The sequence below is a fragment of the Cylas formicarius genome, unplaced genomic scaffold (genome assembly GCF_029955315.1).
Source record: "Cylas formicarius isolate icCylForm1 unplaced genomic scaffold, icCylForm1.1 PGA_scaffold_3__17_contigs__length_32017465, whole genome shotgun sequence".
Taxonomy (NCBI): Eukaryota; Metazoa; Arthropoda; class Insecta; order Coleoptera; family Brentidae; genus Cylas; species Cylas formicarius.
This window is the reverse complement of record NW_026844326.1, coordinates 25,124,738-25,148,138: the sequence shown is the minus strand read 5'-3', so window position 1 is coordinate 25,148,138 and position 23,401 is coordinate 25,124,738. Positions and strand designations below refer to the sequence as shown.

At 37.4% G+C, this 23,401-nt stretch overlaps 1 protein-coding gene and 1 long non-coding RNA gene across 3 annotated transcripts in view; one reads left to right on the top strand and one right to left on the bottom strand.

Moving 5' to 3' along the window:
- Positions 1–15,385, bottom strand: part of LOC132698899 (uncharacterized) — a 44,517-nt gene extending 29,132 nt beyond the window's left edge. Inside the window, exons 1-2 of the long non-coding RNA XR_009618446.1 lie at positions 15,150–15,385; positions 3,035–3,251 (exon numbers count right to left, since the gene is read on the bottom strand). This is a non-coding gene — a long non-coding RNA (uncharacterized LOC132698899). The remainder of the gene's footprint in view (positions 1–3,034; positions 3,252–15,149) is intronic.
- A 6,345-nt stretch (positions 15,386–21,730) lies between these two features.
- The window catches only part of LOC132699324 (homeobox protein unc-4-like), a 58,027-nt gene continuing 56,356 nt past the window's right edge, over positions 21,731–23,401 (top strand). For both annotated transcript variants that reach the window (XM_060665971.1, XM_060665969.1), the window contains exon 1: positions 21,731–22,145. In XM_060665971.1, the coding sequence (XP_060521954.1) occupies positions 21,902–22,145 (244 nt within the window). In that variant the 5' untranslated portion in view covers positions 21,731–21,901. The remainder of the gene's footprint in view (positions 22,146–23,401) is intronic.

Below are 23,401 nucleotides of genomic sequence, written 5' to 3'. Positions count from 1 at the left end.
TGCGAACTTTCGCGATTTCGCTCTGCTCAATTTCCTACGGCACATCTTCGAGTATTTAAAGCGAATCATTTTTCTGTTCTTTTAAATCAAATACTCCACATTTTTCCAGAAACTTAAAGGTAATTTTCAAAATATCTTAAATATAGCGGGTATGCTTTGATTTGCAAACAATGCTTAAAATTGTTATAGAACAAAATTTAAAGCCCTGTAAGGTCTACACTTTAATCAATTTAATTTCATACTACCAGAAAACATAAGATATAACTAATCAAACACGTTTCGTATTTTGGGTTAGGATTTTTGACAGCGTGTGTGCTTGAGTGCTCCCAAAGAATTTAAATAATTCACGGATTAAGTCAATCCGCGGTGATTTTACTTCTAAATTGTTGACTTAAGACCTAAACACCATCTGCTTGCTACTTTGCCTATCCCACGCGCATGGGTTTGCTTTCACTCTTGCTAATCTAGTGTAGGCTTTTTTTATGAGTTCACATTGATAACAGAGTTAAAATAGAACACGGGACCTTTTATTGTGCTGGTTGAAGGCACATCCCGAAATATCTCATCCCTACACCTCGTTAGACTTGGGAGGGAACTAACGAAGGCTAATGTAGCAGCAATATTGAAAATAACAAGGAAGGCATTGAGTTTTTAACCTGCAAGGCTGCAATCAAGTTTATAGATTCGGGTTTAATAAAAAAGTTATACATGTCAATATCCCTCCCTATGGGTCTAGTTTGGTCTAAGGTCATCATTAGAGGTATTCCTATTGAGATCACCCCGGAAGACTTCATCCAAGTAGCTAAAGCGGGCGCGGAAATCTTATCAGCAAAGAATAAACACAAGGATGACAAATGGGAACAGATCCATTAGTTTTAACATTCCAAGGGAAAAGGATACCTAAAGTCGAGGATGTCGAATATCACAAAGCAAAAGTTGACATATACGTAGGTCAGGTTTTGCAGTGCAAGAATTATTTAAGATTAAGACACTTAGAGGTCAGATGTCGAAGCAAGAAAAGATGCCAAGATGTCAGGAAGAACATTCGGAAAATGAATGACTCGGAAATCCTAACGTGTGCGCACTGCGAGGAAGGTCACAGATCGCTATCCAGAAACTGACTCGAATATTCAAAACAAAGAAAAATCAAGGCAATTATGAAAATATACCTTTTTATGAAGTCAATTATGGATTATGTGGCAGAAAACAAAATTGCGGAGAAAGCTAATAACATGGAGACAGACTCTCAATATTCATTGTTGTCCGCGGTAATAAAGCAATTAATTAGTCAAACATCTTTCAAGGATAAAGAAGCGATATATAGGTAAATAGGTATGGTAAGTAACTAAGCTATGAAGTTTGAACATCTTTAAGAGGAAATCGCTAGACTTGCAAAATCTCATTTCCCAACATCAAGCAGATGGACGAGGGCAGCGCCAAAATTTCCTGGCCAGAATATGAAAGAAACAAAGTAGAGTAACAATTTTTTATTGTTTTTCAATATAATCCCCCTTAACTTTACATCCCTTTATTAACAACTCAATCCCTTTAAAAAAATATTCTTTTGGTTTGTCTGCAAAATGAGCTAAGACAGCCTCTTTTAACTCAACTTCGTCGTTAAACCGCCGTCCACGTAAGTCCTTTTTCAAATATCCAAACAAATAATAGTAGCTAGGGGCCATATCTGGACTATAGGGAGGATGATCTATTTGTTGGAACCCACAAAATCTACCAAAAAATTCCTTCACAATTCCAAAAGATCGTGGCCATCACCTTTTTTGTTGACTGGCAGGCTCTCAATTTTTTTGGAGATGCTTCACCCTTACGACGCCACTTCATTGATTCTTTTTTCGATAGAGGGCCATAATAGAGAACCATAGTTTAATCTCCCGTCACAATAGTTTCTATCACAGGCTGCGGTTCCGACCCACAGAGTTCCAAAAAAGATCGCGCACACTCGAAACGGCGTTGTTTTTGAATAACCGAAAGGTTTTTAGGAACCCATCTTGCACTAATCTTATGCATACCTAAATGATCATGCAGCATTCCACGAACACTTGTATCAGAAAGCTTAGTAATTTCTGAGATTTCCTTAACCTTTAATCGTCGATCACTCAATACCACCTCTTCCACAATCGCAACAATATCTTCCGTTATGACCTCCACTGGTCGACTAGTTCTTGAATCATCTTCAAAGGAACTCTGCCCTATTTGATAACGTTTTGTCCATTCTTTCACTACAGAATACGAAGGAGAACTTTGGCCGTACACACCATTCAGCCTTTCTTTAATAATTTTAGGCGCTAACCCTTCCTTGGTCAAAAACTTTATGACTGCTCTGAACTCAATTTGCGTTATGTGCGACATTTTTTCGGACACGTCTTGTTTAAAATGCTGTCAATAAAAAACTATTTGACGCAAGACTTCCATTTTTTCTTCGCAGCCTACAAGATGGTTATGGTGGCATAGCCTTTTTAATAAACAAAAATGTACCATTTATAGAAAAATAAGTTAATATCGACTTAATCAAAAACAACAAGTACAAGCTATAGTAATTGAAAATACTTGTATAGTTAGCCCACCAAACGTAGTTGAACTGAGGTGGCTTTTACTTGATGAAAATCCATTTATCAAAATAAATAAGAACTAAAAGTTCAGATTTTCACGAAATTGTATATTATGACATGACAATTGTTTGGACAACACTGTGTCTTTATCAAATGATTTTTTTTTATAAAGACACGGTGTTGTCGAAACAATTGTCATGTCATAATATATAATTTCGTGAAAATCTGAACTTTTAGTTCTTATTTATTTTTACCAAATGTAGTGCCGTCAGTGCAAGATTTTTACAGTCTCTTAGAATATTTCAAGCGTAATGCGATCATATGCTCAACATAGAGTTTGGGGATCTTCTAATACTAACCAATCAGGGAAAAATCTTTCAGATGGCTCAACAGCAGATGACGTAAAGATATAAATCATAGTTGACTTGAATTCAGTTAGTGGTCAGTTTTTAACTTTAGTTACATACCTTGCTTTACCTATTATCTACGGCTTGTTCTCTTGTGTGCTAGTGCTTTGGTCAGATGCATCTTTGGTGCGCCTTCCATTGGGAAATCTATTTGGGCGGCCGCCTAAGCAGACGCGAGCTCATCATCAAGAAGAACAAATACGTTTGGTCGCGGTACAAGGCACAAGAGACTCGTTTAACTGTGGTTTAAAATGACTATCTCTCTACATCTGGAAACCTGAAAATAATTTCCGTTATTTGCTCTCAATTGCTTTTGTACAAAAATTTATATTTTTGGAGATACATTGTTATTAATTTTAAACGCGGAACTCTTTTTGTTGAAGTTAATAATTAAAAATTTTCCCATTTGCTAAGAACTTGCGAAGACACCCCGTATAGAAAGTTTAAACCATCTTTGGTGAAATTGTGACCCTGTGCATCACGAGAATTCGCAAAACAAATTAAACACAAAAATGTTTTAACGTGTTGTAGCGATTATAATTTTTTAAACATTTTAAACCGAACCTCAAAAAATGTTTCTGTAGAACCACTAAGTCGATATTTGCAAAACTCATTAAACTATCGGTTAAGAAAGTATTATACAACCGCATGGCAGACCAAAATGGCTTTCTGCATCTGCAGATTTAGAAAATGCGCGTCTACCAGACTCTTCAATATCTTACTTGAATTTCCAAAGTAAAAACAAAAAAAAACAAAATTAAAAAAATTTATAAAAATTTCACAAAATTTCGAATGGAAATACAATAAAATACTTTTCCGGGTTTCTTGGCCTCCGCACCCCACCCCCCTTACGAAAAATAAACAAGAGTGGAAAAAAAGGGCCCCGGATGCGGGTAAAAATTGCATTAAAACAGGCATCACGTAGGGGCGGTTATTCCTCGTTAGGGGGGCGGCAACTTCGTCTTTGATAACGCTGATTTACTTCCGAACCGGCGCATATATAGATAATGTAATGGAAAAATATCGCGACGACGTGGCAGAGTTTTTGAGCGGAGCGGCCAACTTCTAACCATACCCCTCCCCTTCAGCCGTTAATAATTTATCAGCCTCCTTGTAATTCTTTTTTCAATGTCGCGCGCGGTCTGCTTTGGGTTGATCTCTCACTCCGTAAGCATCCGTTTCTAGATTTACATTTACGCCAATACGAAATAAAATCTGTCAATAGCTAAGAAAAATCAAACATTTTGGCAACGCTGCGAGTTACAGGTGCCGCACTCTGCGTCATATCACTAAAATATTGCATTATTTGCTATATAATCAATTCAGTAGTAGTAACTTTAAACGTGTAAGAAAAAATGTCTTATTTTCAAAGAAAGCAAACACACATTTTATTCTAATCCAAGAAAAAAAAGGCTCTTATATGTATTTTCTTCTCAGACTTTTCAAACTCATCGAATTCAACAATTTCATATCCTACAAAATTTTCCATTACAGTTTCTTACTTATTAATTGCCCAAGTATCTTAATTTAAACACATTAGGCTTTCCAATTCCAATCGGTTTACAACAATCTTCAACATTTTTTTTTTTTGTAAAACTAGCGACCATTTTTCCGTTTACTGAACTATGGCAGTTATTTTTCTCTGGAAAAAATAAGTGTGATGTACTCGGATTACTGTTGACATAGTAGGTTACCACAACTATTTTTTTATGTATTTTTTATTATCTACATGAAATATTGAAGCAGCCATGGTATTACAGTAATTTGTATCATAAAAGTCGAAAAATAAACGTCATTCATAAAATATTTTTTTTTTACAAACATATGTTACAAACAGAAACAAAATTTCTTTTCTCTTATAAGCCCTTAGAATATATATATATATATATATATATATATATATATATATATATATATATATATATATATATATATATATATATATATTCTCACGTATTGATTCACGGATGGAAAAATGTGATGACACTATATTCCGGGATATCATCCGTTCGCTCGTTGAACTCCGACTGGAATCCTGCATCCGACTGGAATCCTGCAAATCTTGCATCCGACTGGAATCCTGCAGACGTTTCGCCAAAATCTCACTTGGCATCTTCAATGCTCGCGCTCCGAAAACACTTCGAACACTGGGAGGTTCTCGGCGGTGCGTGCGGTATTTATACTCTGCGCCGGAGATGGTAACGGTGCTGCTTGTGCGTGGGGGGAGGTGGCTCCGCCCCCTGAATTGTCGCGTTGTTAATTTCGCCCGATCGTAGTTGCGATGTCCCCGTTGGCTGCTGCGCATCGCTCTGCTGTTTGATTATCGTTCTCCACGTGTTGGATAAATGCAGAGCGTCGTCTCTCGTATTGAGGTGTCCGGACTTTTCTATTTCGATGGCCTCTCGTATAATCCTAGTCCTAAAATCAGGAATATTAGCTATTTGTTTGCAAGTGCCGAAATCAATTTTATGGCCTGTCTGATGTTGGTGCTGAAACAAAGCAGATGTTGTTTGTTTGTTTCTTATGGCTAAACGATGTTCCTCGAGCCTGGCTGAAATCCTTCTGTTGGTCTGTCCCACATACGTCAGGCTGCACGATCCGCATGCTACACTGTATACTCCTTGGTTTTCCAGAGTAATTTTTTGTTTTGGGTTTCTTAGTATTGCTCCGATGGTATGGTCAGGTTTGTATGCCGTTGATATGTCGTGTTTCCGTAATATTCGGCCGATTTTGTCAGTAACCCCCTTGATGTATGGCAGGACAGCGATCGATCTTCGTTGGGTCTCGTCCTGCACTCTCTGCTGCGGCTGTTGTTGTTTACTGATTGCCTTGCTGATGGTGCGCCTTTGGTATCCGTTTTGTTGAAGACAGGTACTAATTTTCTTCAGTTCTTTATCTCTGTTCCTCTCGTTTGTGAGCCTGAAGGACCGAGCAATTAATGTATTTGCCACTGCCTGTATCTGTGATGGGTGGTGATGAGATTTAGCGTTCAGATATCTATTAGTGTGTGTTGGTTTTCTATAGACAGTGTGTTCCAAGTGTCCATCTTCGGTCCTTGTGATGTGCACATCTAAAAAGGGCAGACTGTTATCCTCTTCAAGTTCTATTGTAAATTGAATCCTTGGGTGAATGGAATTCAGATGATCTAGGAATTTCAAAAGCTCCTCCTTGCCAAAAGGCCATACAACAAATACGTCATCAGCGTATCTTGTCCATAGTTTTGGCTTCAGATTTGCCTTCTCTATTGCTTTCTTTTCGAAGTAAATCATGAAGAGGTTGGCAATCACAGGTGAGAGAGATGATCCCATTGCTGCTCCATCTATTTGTCGGTAAATTTTCCCGTTGTGCATAAAGTAAGCGTTTTTCAGGCAATGTCTTGACAGATCCATTATGTATGGCGGAAGATCTTCGTTTTCTTCTATAAGCAAGAGTGCCTCTTCTACTGGAATACTCGGGTAGAGGGATTTGACATCGAAACTTGCCATAATGTCGTCCTTGTCCATCCTGAGAGAACCTAAAATCTGAGTGAAATGTTCTGAGTTTTTAACATAGGAATCTGCCTTTTCCACTATAGGCTGAAGTGCACTGGCCAGATGTTTTTCCAGCTTGCATAATGGTGAGTTAAAGGCGCTTACGATTGGACGCAGGGGAACCCCTTCCTTATGGATCTTTGGGAGCCCGTAGAATTTTGGGCAACGACTCGATTTTTCCCTCGGAATAAGTTTCTTCTTTGTATCCTCGTTTATTGATGAATCGAGAATTTTGGACTTAGTTGTTTTTTCCAAATATGTCGTGGGATCTCTGGTGACTAGTTTGTATATTGGGTCGTTCAAAATATCCTCCAATTTTGCATTATAATCCGACGTATTCATGACGACAGTGGCATTTCCTTTGTCTGCTGGCATTATTAGAATGTTTTCGTTTTTGTTTAGATTCCTTAAGGCTTGCATTTCTTCTCTGCTTAAGTTTGGTTGCGGTGGTTTTGACTGTCTTAAGACTCTGGCGACATCTTGCCTAATTAACTCCGCATCTTGTTCGTCTATGGTGGAAAGACTTGCTTCGACGTTGGAAACGATCTCTTCGACGGGTACTCTTTTTGGAGCTATTGCGTAGTTAAATCCTTTATTCAGTACGCTGACTTCTGTATCGGAAAGATGGTATGCTGAAATATTATGAACTGTACTGCTTCGGTTTGTATTTGGCGCTTGTCCTGATTTTTTGTAATTTGACTGAAGGATTTCTAATTTCTTCCACAGTTTTTTTGACGTGATGTCCTTGTCTTTCTCAGTGCGCCATGATGTTAATAATTCTATGCGGTCCCACAGCAACTGATGGATCTTGTTGCTCAGTTTCAGGTGGAGTCTGAAAAGTTGTAGCTCAGTCTCACTAATTTCGTACCGGGTCCGCCTGATCTGGTCTTGGAGTAGGGCCTTGCTAGCTTTGTCCAGGATAGCTTGTGTCTTTCTGGTGCGTGTGTGATAAGACAACCTTGTAAATGTTGGCAGCAAGTTCTGGTTGCGGCAGCTTTTAAGAAAATTCAAGTTGCACAGCGAAATAACCCTCCTTTGTCTTAGTTTTTCATAACACTTGGTGGCTGTAAAGATCTCCTTCCCGTAAAGGTGTATGATATTCTCACGTATTGATTCACGGATGGAAAAATGTGATGACACTATATTCCGGGATATCATCCGTTCGCTCGTTGAACTCCGACTGGAATCCTGCATCCGACTGGAATCCTGCAAATCTTGCATCCGACTGGAATCCTGCAGACGTTTCGCCAAAATCTCACTTGGCATCTTCAATGCTCGCGCTCCGAAAACACTTCGAACACTGGGAGGTTCTCGGCGGTGCGTGCGGTATTTATACTCTGCGCCGGAGATGGTAACGGAGTTCAACGAGCGAACGGATGATATCCCGGAATATAGTGTCATCACATTTTTCCATCCGTGAATCAATACGTGAGAATATCATACACCTTTACGGGAAGGAGATCTTTACAGCCACCAAGTGTTATGAAAAACTAAGACAAAGGAGGGTTATTTCGCTGTGCAACTTGAATTTTCTTAAAAGCTGCCGCAACCAGAACTTGCTGCCAACATTTACAAGGTTGTCTTATCACACACGCACCAGAAAGACACAAGCTATCCTGGACAAAGCTAGCAAGGCCCTACTCCAAGACCAGATCAGGCGGACCCGGTACGAAATTAGTGAGACTGAGCTACAACTTTTCAGACTCCACCTGAAACTGAGCAACAAGATCCATCAGTTGCTGTGGGACCGCATAGAATTATTAACATCATGGCGCACTGAGAAAGACAAGGACATCACGTCAAAAAAACTGTGGAAGAAATTAGAAATCCTTCAGTCAAATTACAAAAAATCAGGACAAGCGCCAAATACAAACCGAAGCAGTACAGTTCATAATATTTCAGCATACCATCTTTCCGATACAGAAGTCAGCGTACTGAATAAAGGATTTAACTACGCAATAGCTCCAAAAAGAGTACCCGTCGAAGAGATCGTTTCCAACGTCGAAGCAAGTCTTTCCACCATAGACGAACAAGATGCGGAGTTAATTAGGCAAGATGTCGCCAGAGTCTTAAGACAGTCAAAACCACCGCAACCAAACTTAAGCAGAGAAGAAATGCAAGCCTTAAGGAATCTAAACAAAAACGAAAACATTCTAATAATGCCAGCAGACAAAGGAAATGCCACTGTCGTCATGAATACGTCGGATTATAATGCAAAATTGGAGGATATTTTGAACGACCCAATATACAAACTAGTCACCAGAGATCCCACGACATATTTGGAAAAAACAACTAAGTCCAAAATTCTCGATTCATCAATAAACGAGGATACAAAGAAGAAACTTATTCCGAGGGAAAAATCGAGTCGTTGCCCAAAATTCTACGGGCTCCCAAAGATCCATAAGGAAGGGGTTCCCCTGCGTCCAATCGTAAGCGCCTTTAACTCACCATTATGCAAGCTGGAAAAACATCTGGCCAGTGCACTTCAGCCTATAGTGGAAAAGGCAGATTCCTATGTTAAAAACTCAGAACATTTCACTCAGATTTTAGGTTCTCTCAGGATGGACAAGGACGACATTATGGCAAGTTTCGATGTCAAATCCCTCTACCCGAGTATTCCAGTAGAAGAGGCACTCTTGCTTATAGAAGAAAACGAAGATCTTCCGCCATACATAATGGATCTGTCAAGACATTGCCTGAAAAACGCTTACTTTATGCACAACGGGAAAATTTACCGACAAATAGATGGAGCAGCAATGGGATCATCTCTCTCACCTGTGATTGCCAACCTCTTCATGATTTACTTCGAAAAGAAAGCAATAGAGAAGGCAAATCTGAAGCCAAAACTATGGACAAGATACGCTGATGACGTATTTGTTGTATGGCCTTTTGGCAAGGAGGAGCTTTTGAAATTCCTAGATCATCTGAATTCCATTCACCCAAGGATTCAATTTACAATAGAACTTGAAGAGGATAACAGTCTGCCCTTTTTAGATGTGCACATCACAAGGACCGAAGATGGACACTTGGAACACACTGTCTATAGAAAACCAACACACACTAATAGATATCTGAACGCTAAATCTCATCACCACCCATCACAGATACAGGCAGTGGCAAATACATTAATTGCTCGGTCCTTCAGGCTCACAAACGAGAGGAACAGAGATAAAGAACTGAAGAAAATTAGTACCTGTCTTCAACAAAACGGATACCAAAGGCGCACCATCAGCAAGGCAATCAGTAAACAACAACAGCCGCAGCAGAGAGTGCAGGACGAGACCCAACGAAGATCGATCGCTGTCCTGCCATACATCAAGGGGGTTACTGACAAAATCGGCCGAATATTACGGAAACACGACATATCAACGGCATACAAACCTGACCATACCATCGGAGCAATACTAAGAAACCCAAAACAAAAAATTACTCTGGAAAACCAAGGAGTATACAGTGTAGCATGCGGATCGTGCAGCCTGACGTATGTGGGACAGACCAACAGAAGGATTTCAGCCAGGCTCGAGGAACATCGTTTAGCCATAAGAAACAAACAAACAACATCTGCTTTGTTTCAGCACCAACATCAGACAGGCCATAAAATTGATTTCGGCACTTGCAAACAAATAGCTAATATTCCTGATTTTAGGACTAGGATTATACGAGAGGCCATCGAAATAGAAAAGTCCGGACACCTCAATACGAGAGACGACGCTCTGCATTTATCCAACACGTGGAGAACGATAATCAAACAGCAGAGCGATGCGCAGCAGCCAACGGGGACATCGCAACTACGATCGGGCGAAATTAACAACGCGACAATTCAGGGGGCGGAGCCACCTCCCCCCACGCACAAGCAGCACCGTTACCATCTCCGGCGCAGAGTATAAATACCGCACGCACCGCCGAGAACCTCCCAGTGTTCGAAGTGTTTTCGGAGCGCGAGCATTGAAGATGCCAAGTGAGATTTTGGCGAAACGTCTGCAGGATTCCAGTCGGATGCAAGATTTGCAGGATTCCAGTCGGATGCAGGATTCCAGTCGGAGTTCAACGAGCGAACGGATGATATCCCGGAATATAGTGTCATCATATATATATATATATATATATATATATATATATATATATATATATATATATATATATATATATATATATATATATATATATATATATATATATATATATATATATATATATATATATATATATATATATATATATATATATATATATATATATATATATATATATATATGATGACACTATATTCCGGGATATCATCCGTTCGCTTGTTGAACTCCGACTGGAATCCTGCAGACGTTTCGCCAAAATCTATATATATATATATATATATATATATATATATATATATATATATATATATATATATATATATATATATATATATATATATATAGGGAGTCCCACATTCCCCTGAAATTCTTGTTAAGGATTTCAACTTTATTTCCCTCAAAATACAAAAAAAAAACGCCCTGTTTAAAACAACGGCTTAAACTTTTTGTGAGATCCCGGATTTCTTTAACTTATATTTGCAGATAGGTAGTGTAGAAAATAGCAATCATTCGTAGCGACAAACTCATGAACGGCAATTAAAAACTGTGGTATTGCCGCACGCCAGAACGCCAGAGTTTTTAAATTAACTTTCTCAAATTGTTTAATTTTTACCGTTGACTATTTCACGTTAATTTGCCTGGCAATAAGGGTCAAACACATGACGGTACTATACGGCACTCCTAAGGTTAACCCATACGTGAAACTTAAACGAATATGAGTTTTACGATCCTAGAAACGCGACGTTAAACGCTGAAACGGCTGAGCTTTGAAAATATTAACAACGCCCGGGCTTGACGTTACAAAAATACTTTGCTATCCAAAATTGGCACACAAAATTTTACACAACCATGTGATTTCACAAATTTCCAGCAAGATTCAATCGGATTCAGAGTTTGAAAAACAATTTTATGTAACGTGGAAAATGTTTGTCATTTAGACATAATTAAGTAAAAATATATTTAAAACGATATTTTTAAAAGTCAGAAAGAGTTTGGTCAGTGTCAGCGTTAAATTAACAAATATAAATTTTAAATTTTAGATATTTTTTTTATATTTCTTAATTTTTTAATTTTTCTAACACTTTAAGTGATTTTCTTTATAGAAATAAGCAGAAATACATTTAGTTAGGAATTTCGGTATAAAAAACTACAGAAAAAACGCAGAGAAGATATTATTTATGACTTGTTAGTGAGTTTCAAATAATGTCCCACCCTTGAATCATTCGTTTGCTATTTGACAAAATTCGTCAACGTGCAATCAAAAGTCACACCTTAGACGCAATCCACAAATAATGTAAATATATTTTATCATATATTGCCATTTTACGAAATTTAATTTGTTTATTATTTAAATATGATCTAACTAATGGAAAATGCTCAAAATCCAAAATTTTAAAAACATGTATAATTAACAAAGAGCTGATACATCAGTTTTCCAAATACTCGTAGAGAAGCACATAATTTTTTATTTGTAAATTACACTCACCATATCATGTTGTAAAATTCGTTGTCAAAAGTTCTATTTTTTACTATGACATAATTTCGCAAAATGTTGTCTACAACAATATTAAATCTACAACCATTTCTGTGAGACACCCCACCCTAAAGCTTTATCTTGGGACCGCTGCTTTTATATTGCTATTGCTCTAATTATAATTATTTATTTATTTCAACGGCTTAGCTAATTTACAAAAAAAAAAGTAACAATATAAATAGCAACATGACAAAACAACAACTTAGATAACAAGCTTTTTAAATAATCATATAAAACATATAAAAGCACAAAAACACTAGTTACAACTACAGTCAACCAACCTGTTTTAATTTTGTCTTAAATAGTCGAAGACCGCCAGCAAGGGGATCAAGAGAGCAACTGTTAAATAAACTCAAGTTTCGAGTTAAAGGAGAAAAATAGCCATAGTTGGCGTGATGAAATGGAATACAATACATCGGGGAGCTCTGACGTCTTTGATAGATGTCAATGGACTGGAGGAAAGTAATGTGGAGACCACACTACTGATGCATGCTCCAGTGTAGATCTAACTAAGGAGCAATAAAGGGTTTTAAAACAGCCGGATGAGATCAGTGTACTATTACGGGTAATAAAACCCAGACCTCTCATGCTCTTGTTAACAATATCCTCCGGCTAATCGAAAAAGGTCAGTTTACTGTCAAAGATGACTCCAAGCTCCCGAACTTTGGTGACACACTGTATCGTTGTATTGTTAATAATATATCTGTTTTGATGGGTGTTAGTTAGGTGAGAAAAAGTAATACTAAAACACTTTCCAACATTTAGATCCAGACCATTTTTTCTGCACCAAGGAAGCTGAGCGTCCATAAATGATTCAATTGTTTTGTAAAATTTGAAATCATCTGCAAAGAACCACATCACTGAATCTCTTATAAACAAATTAAAGAAAACTGGACCTATGTGTGAACCCTGAGGCACACCCGAGTGCACCATAATTGTTGATTCGAACCTGCTGCGTACGCCCTGTTAAAAAGCTGTGACAAAATTCAACCAGAGTACCACCCAGTCGCATGGTTCGAAACTTACGAACAAGATGCTCATGACTGACTGTCAAACGCCTTCGAAAAGTCCGTATAGATACTGTCCACTTGTTTAGACTTTTCAAAAGCGCCCAACAGATCCAGCTGATAAGTCAGCAGGTTAGTCACAGTGGACCTATCTCGAGGAAACCCGTGCTGGTTGTCACAAATAATTTTTTTACAATACCAGGAGAAATGCTGACAGAATAGTTTATCAAAAAGTTTGGAAATGACAGATTGTATGCATGTACCTCTATACTTACTAATATTGCTTCTGTTACCATTTTTCCAGTAATCAGGAAAAACACCGAACGATAAGGAAGCATTAAAAATGTGGCGGAGGGGCCCACTCAAGGCACACACTCGTTTTTTTAATAAAATAGATGGAATACCGTCCGGGCCATGCGACTTTCCTTGTGTTTTACAAGATGTATCTGTTTTTTTGATATTTTTTGATGCAGCTTTAAAGATAACGAGGACCTAAATTCTCTAGTGAGACTCCAGAAAGTTCAAAATGTTTACTTCAGATCTTTTTACAATATTAGAAAATATCACAGAACCAGTCAAGTTATATGCAGGCAGAAACGTCTAAAGGTTAAATTTTTGGGATACCTCCGCCTCCTCAATCCTAATGGTACTAAAACTAGAAAAGAATAGTTACTACTTTTACCTCCACATAACATAGCATTACTTTGGGTGATACTTCGTTTATTATCCTATTTTGTTAAGCTTCTTACTTTTTGAATAATAAACAAACAATAATAATAATAAATTTGTTTGATGATTCTTTAGAAACTGTAATTTAATTATTCGCTGACGTCCGAATTTTTTTTTCAGATTTGAATTTGAAGATGTACGTAGAAAGCTCTGTAGAGTGCAAGAGAGGCGCTAGCTGTCATCAATTGCAATGCCATTGAAGCATTGTATTTTCTGAACGATTCGTTTTTTTCAGTCAACACAGTAGGTCGGTTTTTATTGGAAATACACCATTTAACCCTAAGTTTAATTGGGTATCAAAAAAGAACATAAAGATTTAACAAATGAAAACATTTTAAGGCCAAGGCTGATATTTAGTGCGCCCTTGTTAATAACATTTGTAACAAATAAAGAGCAGTCGGGAAAAATGGCTTAAGTCACTTTGGGGTAGTTTTAAGATAAACCGGTATTAACGCCTGAAAGTGTTATTACACACTGAAAGACACAAAACTTTTATTTGTCTTTACTGGAGGGTTTATTAATGCTTCGACAAAAAATAAATAAACAATTACCCAAAAGAATTGTACAAATAAATAAAAAATAACTATATTAAAAAATGTTGAAAAAAAACAAATTTTGTTTGTTGTCCTCTGCAGGTAACAAAAATAACTGTCAAAATGATAGGCTATCATTAACATTTGAGCATAAGGTTTCTCTTTTGGAACAGTGTGGTCGCTTTATAGTTACTCCAAAGAAGGACGCTTGTCTTTAAAAGATCGTTTAGAGGTTCACTATAGACGAAATAAAATAACATCTTTTGTAATAATCCTGATTTTCAATATTTTGGATTTGCATTAAGCAAAGTAAGAATAGTCATACTAATCGCCAACATCCACACAATACCAGAAGATCTTCTTTTACCAACTTCTAAAATTAATAATACTGATTATTATCCAATTTGGAGTTTCTTTCTTACTCGCCATTTACTGTAGGTGGAAATATAAAAATAACAATATATTAACAGCTACACACAAGACTATTCCGCCAGAACACAAAATTGCCTAAACATAAACCTGCCGTCAAAGATGCCATAATTATATATCCATTGACAATATGAAAGTGTGTTAGAGAAGTGTTTGCGCATTGTTTATTTTTATTTTTTCAAGTTTTTTTTTTTGTTGTTTTTCGCTATTTCGCTTTCTGTATGTGCGTGTTTGAGTGAAATGAAGTGCTTATTATTATCGTGTTTGTGAAGATAATTGTATTGTCTTATTTAATGCTGAAACAATTTATTCCTTCATTCGACGATTTAAATTTACTTACTCCATCATTAAATCCTTTCATTTTTCACGGCAATTTAAAATGCCGGATTTCTGTCAACGTCGCTTGGCTAGATCGCTTAAACGCGATATAGAAGCTTCCAAATTTGAATGCGCCGCTAGAAGCGCGACAAGTTTTGGTTAGTTGGAAAACACAATAAGACTTTGGAGATAATAGATCGTTTTTAAGCGCGAAGCGTATCGAATCGTCGTCGATCGAGGACCCGAAACTTCATTCTATTTAGGGAGGGACGAGGCAAAGCAAACAATCGGAACTAAAAAATGAGAGCTGTCAGGAGGCGTTCAAAACATTTTAATACCGGTCGTTCGTGAATAGAAAAACGGCGGGACTATGTAATTCGGTTAGGTGCTTTTTTCGAAATTGATATCCAGTGGCGGCACCAAGCTCTGGTAGTTTATTTATTTACAACAAATGTTCTATCGTTTTTTGTTTTTCGAAAACTAAATATTTTATTTTATTGTAATTATAAAGTGGTGGAGAAAGTGTGAAAAAACTTTTAGTTATGTTTATATTATTAATGTTTTAAGATTATTATGTTTTTTTTGGGAAAAGGGGTTTTTGGTTAAAAATAAGTATGGAAAATGGAAATTTGTGTTCTAAATTATTCGGCATTGATGCTACAGTGCAAATATCGTGTAAATATAGTTATTTCACCTGATTTCGGACAGAAAGTTGTAGATTTACTTTAAACGATCAAAGCAATTTTTACTTTTTACAAAACATCTGGTTTCCTCCTGCGTCAGTTTTTGCTGAGTCGAAATTGCTGACGTTTCGCCAATCATCCTGTTGGCTTCTTCAGAGCTTGACTGAAAGTAGCTCATATTTTGTTTGGGGGAGGTTTGAGGGGGGCGTTATGTTGATATTGGAGACACCGGACGAAAAATATCAGCTAGGCTCAAAGGACACGAAAGAGCCTTACGACTAAGACAAATAAACTCATCAGCTGTTGCCGAACACACTCATGAAACCGGACATAAAATTTTATTCCATAAAACTAAAATTCTTCAATGTAATCAATTCTTCTACCAACGAAAATTCCGAGAGTCTATAGAAATCTATAAACAACCTAACAATCTTAACCGCGACTCAGGTCCCTAGCTCTCACTAATTTGGGAATCCGAGGCGGTGTTTATACCGCCTCATTAGGGCCCCCCTCAAACAATATATAAGCAGGTACAGAGTAAAATATGAGCCAGTTTCAGTCAAGCTCTGAAGAAGCCAACAGGATGATTGGCGAAACGTCAGCAATTTCGACTCAGCAAAAACCGAAGGAATCCAGAAGTTTTGTAAGAAGTATTATAGTAGAAAATTTAAAGCAATTTTTGCATGTTTAAATCTGGTTCTCGAAATATGTAAAAATGCTAGTGGAAGATTCAAGGCAAATTACCAAATTCCCACTCCCAAACTGTGGAGCAATGGTCGGGAAATGTTTTTTTTTTTCATCTGGGGCAGGCCAATCATTCAAATAGTTACAGAAGATATTGGAAAATACAGCGATTTTAACAGGACAATGATTCGAAGCACCCATCCAAGTCAGTGAAGAACAGTTTAGAGAGAGAGAGAGAAACACAACTCTACTTCAATTGTCGTCCCAATCCCCAGATCTGAACCCCATTGACCATGTCTTGGATCCGCATATTCGAATGCATTTTAATGTTAAAAATCAACAGAATCTCTTTAGTTTTGGTTAGTTTTAGTCGCAAATTCGTGCAGACAATCTTCAAAAATGTGTTGGTTCTAGGCCTAGAAGATGATAGGCAGTCTTAGATGCTCGGGTCTATGGTACAACAGGTACAACATACAACAATTAATAAATCATATTTTTGTAAAATATTTTCCCACAGAGTTTCGGATTCTTTTTTACAGCTTTTATTGGAAATTTCTTTAAAGTTTAACAAAAACAAAATTACAAACAAAACAAACAACAAAAATTATTTTTTTAAAATAACCAAATACCATTTAAAAAAACACTATAATTATGTATACTGGGACATAATTTGCAGATACATAATATTAAAAAGTTTACATACTTTTTATACCTACAAAATGTAAAATTAGACACTAGATCATTGGCCATCTGTATGCAACACAAATATGTCTAAAATTACATTTTGCATGAAATTCTACAGATTTTTATACAGTGATTACAAATTAAAAAGAGTTTTATAGGAATGTAATCACACCATTAAGTTAAACTTAACTTATGTTGAATAGCACTTGTGGTCTATCATTGTATTTATTGTCTTTTTTACAGATATTATTAGGGTAACAATTTAAGCTATATTCGATGCTGACTTCTGTTACCCTATTCGCTGTAGTTCTTCCAAGCTGCTTGCAATAGTAATGGTATCCTAAGTATAAGTAGGTTACAGAAAAACAATTAAAATTGGAATTAAACATCATTCAACGCTGCAATTGCGTTTATGTGATTGATAGAACGTACTAGATTCGTTACATTTCATTTGAAACTTTATATTGCCTTTTAAACTTTTACAAAGTAACGTTTAATTAGGCATTAATTGTCTTCAATATTTTTAAATATCTTGAAAAAGTATATCGAGTATGCAATACTTGCATGTTAAAATATTTTTTTGAAATTTTAAATTGGAAAAAATTGACCGAAATAATGTTTAAAATACAATGAAATTTCAATTTATTTGTTTATATTTATTTTGATGGAATGGCCCCCCTACGCAAACAAAAGCCTATGCAACGTAAGCAAAATTGGCATTAAAAGAGCTTTAACGTTTCAAAAAAAATCAGATTCAAAAAAATGACCATGAGAGAGTTAAGAAAGAGAGAGCAGAATTTAGTTTAGCAGGATTGCTGAAATTGGAACATAAAAAGGCGAATAATATCCTCGATAAAGGCTAAGAGCATATTCCTTTTTTATGGAGCAGAACCAGAACCACGAAGTTGTTAAGAGAAGAATTAAAAATTAATAAAAGCACCTGTTTCGCTAATACGTCTAGACCAGATCGTCTGGTAATATCATTATCTTTTCATCTTGCCAAGTTAAGTCTTGGTAAGTCTTGGTTAGTTTATGTATTAGAAATATTAGGTAAAAAAAGAGATGACTTCTCCTCATTATACAGACTGTTTCTAATTAACTAACCTAATGGGTATAGATAAAAAGTAACTTTATACTTTTATAGAGAAAGGGGTTTTTACAAAGTAGATGTTACAGGGCATTTCTCAAAGACGTGCATAATCAAAAAATCGCCAATTTTTTTGCTATGAAAAATTCATTCATAATATTTTCAAAACTATTAGATCAACAATTACCGCCGGAAATATGTTTTTTTAAACATAACTGACCCACTTAAAAAAAGATCATTTCTGCAATTTTCGATAATTTTTAACACTTAACTTAATAGTTCTGTGTAAATAAAGCTTGCATCAACCGAACTCAAAAAAATGCAGCGTTCAACCGCGTAGGCAACCTCCGAAACTTCGAACCTTGAACGTTTTAACCATTTAACGCGTCTTCTAATTTGACGTTATTTGATACATTCAGTTCAGCGCGATTAACCGACGCACTCGCAGGCCCACCGATAAAGTTTCCCACAGGGCATACTTTTCCGATAAACGGGATAATATATGATAATACCCGGACGATTTATTAGATACCAAGCAGATAACAGGCTTATAAAGATGTCCCAGGGATTAACGGTGCATGCGCCGCCGCAACATCCTTCAATTCGCTAGAGCTTTTTTTTGGTGGTGGTGGAGGGGGAGGCCACGGGAGGGTGTGGGAAATACTTGCACGCGAGATTATAAGCTGCCGGTTAATATTTTCCGCATCCGGATCGAAGGACCATTTATGTTCGGTGGTCGATTCGCTCCTCCTCGCGCCACCCTGTAAGTATCCATATACGCCGTCATTGTTCTGGCACGCCGTAACAACGTAATAAGAATCTCTCCGCGCGCTCTCGCCATTAATCACTTTAATAGAGACTCGTACGCACCAGAACGAAATTTAAATTTCCTTTGGCAGCGGCCTAAAGCCGCCCGTACACGATAGTCCGCGTTCAATATACGCTCCCACGTCAAATAAATCAGTCGGAGGTGAGAAGAAGTAATGTTTCAATCGCGGTGCCTCATTTCAAATTAAATTATCTCGCTGGTTTTTGCTGCGCGCGACGTCAGATCCGTAACGACCGTTTTCTCTTGAAATACGAGAGCTTTTGGCGAAAGATGCCCAAATTTATTTGTTACTAACATAGTCGCACAGAAAATTATTTAATAAATTCTTTTTCAACGAAAATGGGAACCTCTGATGGACAAGCCTTCCCCATAGTGTTTTATTCACACTTTGTATGGCATTTCTTTTATTAAAATTTTTCTTTACTCTTTTTAATGTACATTCACACATTCACGTCAATATAATCTCAAAGAAGCATAAGATAAAAGCCGATTTGGCTTTCAAATTTTTGCATTATTGAAAAGCGCCATCTCACCATCTAAGCGAAATTACTCCATAGGCTAAATTGTAGGTTGTAGGTTTAGAGAAAAAAAAATCCATATCAAATGTAAAATTTAGTTTTTGATAGTATTCAGCTGTTCATGTCATTATATACTGTAAAATAATAACAAAATGTTAGACCTTATTATTGCGACAAAGAAATCTTTGTAATACTACAACCACCTCCATCATATTGGTGAGGAATTGTACTAGATCCGCATCTGGTACCAGTTAAAGCCCCTGCAGATCTCGTTGGTGCCCTTTCTAAATTAAAACGTCGGTGCCAAACGAAACGGGCGTTAAGACGTGGGCCCCAATTAGCACCTGGTTATGGTATGGAACGCGTGGAAACGAATACTATTAAGTTTTCGCGCCTGTGGTACCGTCGGTTCTCCAAAACGAATGGCTTTAATTACGCGGGCACCAGTTGTAAGTTTGCGCTTCCAACCAAACGCAGTAGGTACCCATTAATCCATTAGAGACCTTGAGTTTTCCACCCGTCTGTTTTATATCTGCGGTTCCCAAAAAGAATATCCTTATAAGCTATACTTATCCCTAGGTGGATTTTAAATAGTCAACTATAAGAACCATGGTTTCAAGAAGTTGGTATTCACGCAAATGGCACATTTTAAGCCACCGTCATGTCATTCTGGAACCAAACATGTAAAACTTTACTTTTGGAACACACATTTTGGAACCAAACATGTAAAACTTTACTTTTGGAACACACATTTTGGAACCAAACATATAAAACTTTACTTTTGGAAGACACATACAGTTCTTTCCAAATCCAAAATTTTTTTTAGGAAATGTTGAAAAAAGAAACATTTAAATATTAAAGTTTTTAAACTATTCTAGTAATAATTAGTATAGGTATAAGTAATACATGTTCACGAAATTGGTGACATGACGAGAATTGCTTGGTTAGGTTGTTAAGATTTTACTTTTTAGATAGTGACGATTCTTCTTATTCTATCAATACATACTAATTTTAGGACGTGACGTCGCATTATAATATCTAGATGGGGGGATTTTCTCGAATCTCGAATAAGACATGTTGCATGCAAGATATGTCAGTGCGAGACAGAAACAGCGAAGTGATTGGATTCCCTGTTGGAGATTATAGAAAATGCCCCCATTTTTTAAAAATAATGATAAACAAATTATAGAGTCATCATTTCAAATCTACTATAACTTAGCAGAATGTAACTATATCAGTCCTACTTTAAATTGCAAATTTTTGAAGTAACGATAGTCTTCAACTAGCACCTAATAAATGTTCCTTGACATGAGCTTTCGGTCGATTTTGCATCATTTTACAGTGGGGAAATATTTGAAGGATATCCAAAAGATATTGGCTATTGCATGTCGAGGAGTTGTACAAAAATGATAGTCCATTGAAGGTCCAGAGACTTTCCTGAACTGAATGGATAACATATGCACCAATTTGACAAATTCAATGGATGTGGCGTGGTATCTGGGCAAGATTACAATAAAATACAGATAAAAGGTTAGGATAGATTAGCAATATTATTCGGGACTTGTTATTTTTGGACTTGAAGAACGCTTTAATATGGCCTGTTAAAGAAAACAAACGCAAGCAGCCTTTGGAAGTAGAAGAAGCTGAAAATATGAAAAACAACTGAAAATTATCAGGACCTTTAATTGAAGCCACTTACAAAGACAATTAGGACCACTCGCCATACCAGCTACCCATCTAGTCTTGCATCAAAGAGGACAAAAATACCATCTCATTTCCGAGCTACCCAACAAAAAACCACCACCCTCCCGCAAACCCGCGGGGCGCGAATACATCAAAAAATAATAAAATCAAAATTCAACTAGCACCCAAAAAGGCCCCCATCAATCTTGCCAATAAATAACAAAACATATTGACACCACCTTAAATTCCCCCGTAATGATATTCGACGGGCTGCTGGAGGCGTGGTCGCGCGATGGGCGGAGTCACGCGCGACCAACGTCTCGCGCGATCGCCTATCGATCCCCACCCCTTTACATATCGTCGGGGAGAGTTCGCCGTTGCGGACGTTGCCACCGACTTTAGTGGTAATTTGCCATCGCTGGGTTGTGCAGGCATTAACAACGTGCCCGGACATCACTATAGCTGATCGATTACGACGCGTTCTGGTGACTTGTGTGCTATACCGATAAATCCAGGAGCGCCTTTCCCTCGAGTGACATGTTAAGACTAGTGCGAAACGTGTGACAAACGAGTATCGCCGCCAAAGTGACAGAAGAACTCGGAAAAATGGTGCTGGAGACGGGGGTCCTGCCCCCGCCTCTGCAGTTGTACGCGGCCGCGGCCGCACATCTAAATCCGAGACCCCCTTGGGCTCCTCTCCTGCAGTTTCCTGGGGCTGCGCAACTTTTAGGGATGCCGGGTGCTTTTTCGCCTCTCGGTAGACCCCGATACCCCCACGGGTTGACGGTCGGGTTGAGGGCACCCCCGGGACCTCCGTCGGAAGATTCCGGCAGCGAAATGAATTGTAAAGGTAAGTTAGGCTTAAGGAAACCGCCTAAAATTGGCGCAGGCTCCTTAGACAACCTTAGAAACGCCAGGGTATACCTTCTCCTGTCCACGTACCAGCAAATCAGGGAAAGCAGAGAACTCTAATTTTTCAAATTGTGTAATAGTAATTTTTTGTTGAGGAAAATTTAAAAAGGGCGAAAATTTAAACCATCCCAATCGAGGGCCAATTTTTCAAATTCAACGTCCCATTTCGGAACAAACGCGCGCCTATAGGTTTTGCTAGAGTGTGTCGTCTGTAAAAAAGTTCGTGCATTTTCCATGACGATGACACTTGGAAGTTCTTTTTTGGCAACTCTAGCGCACCTACTAACGTTACTCTAAGATGGTTAAGTTTTTCTTTCAAGTGATGATTTCAGATCTACGAACAATTAACTTTCTTTGATTGCATAAATTGAACCAGTGAATATCGTATTGTATACAACTCAAATTAAGTAATATAACTGATAAAATAGTACCGCTTTCTCCTATGAAACTAAGAACGAAAATCATAGAGAAATTTTTCCCTTGTCTTCAAATCTTCAGGTTGATTCGTGCACTTAATCTCTGAATTTTAGCCAGAAAATCGCGTCTTTAACAATGGTCTAGTGGGCAAAACTTGCAGTTCCATTTTTTGATGGGTTTGTTATAAACTTTATTTTGGGCTTGACAATTTCCTTTGGTATAGTTTTCATTTCTTTTGGCGCCTGGAATGGAGTAAATCATTGCTTACCTCATTTGAGACTAATTGTACAATATAAAAGCTTTGATTATGGGAAGTAACGAAGGCCTTTAAATAGACCTCAAAAGCACACGACCAACTCCAAACCTCGTGGCCTAATCAAAACTATGGGTAGATATTTAAGAGGATCATATAGAACTGTACCAAATAGCCTAGGCATGAATAGATTTACTTCCGTCTAAAAGTTCTATTCTTGAAAGCACTTAAACCATAGGCACCAATCAAACGAATGAGAAGAACCAATTCTAAAACACCAAAAGGACCACAATAGGTAACCATTTTTGAATCGGGAATCGCCTCGAAACGATTCGAATAGAGAGCTGGATCTGTCACGGCTGCTTAAGTTTCAATTTACATCTTGTTTGCGTAAATCATTAATTGTAATTTTATGGTATATATTGGCTGGTATGGCGAGGCTACGTGGCACGTTTTGTATCCATTGTTAGACGGGTAGGAATTTTTGATTAGAAACCAGTAAACAGCCGCGACTAAAACGGCCG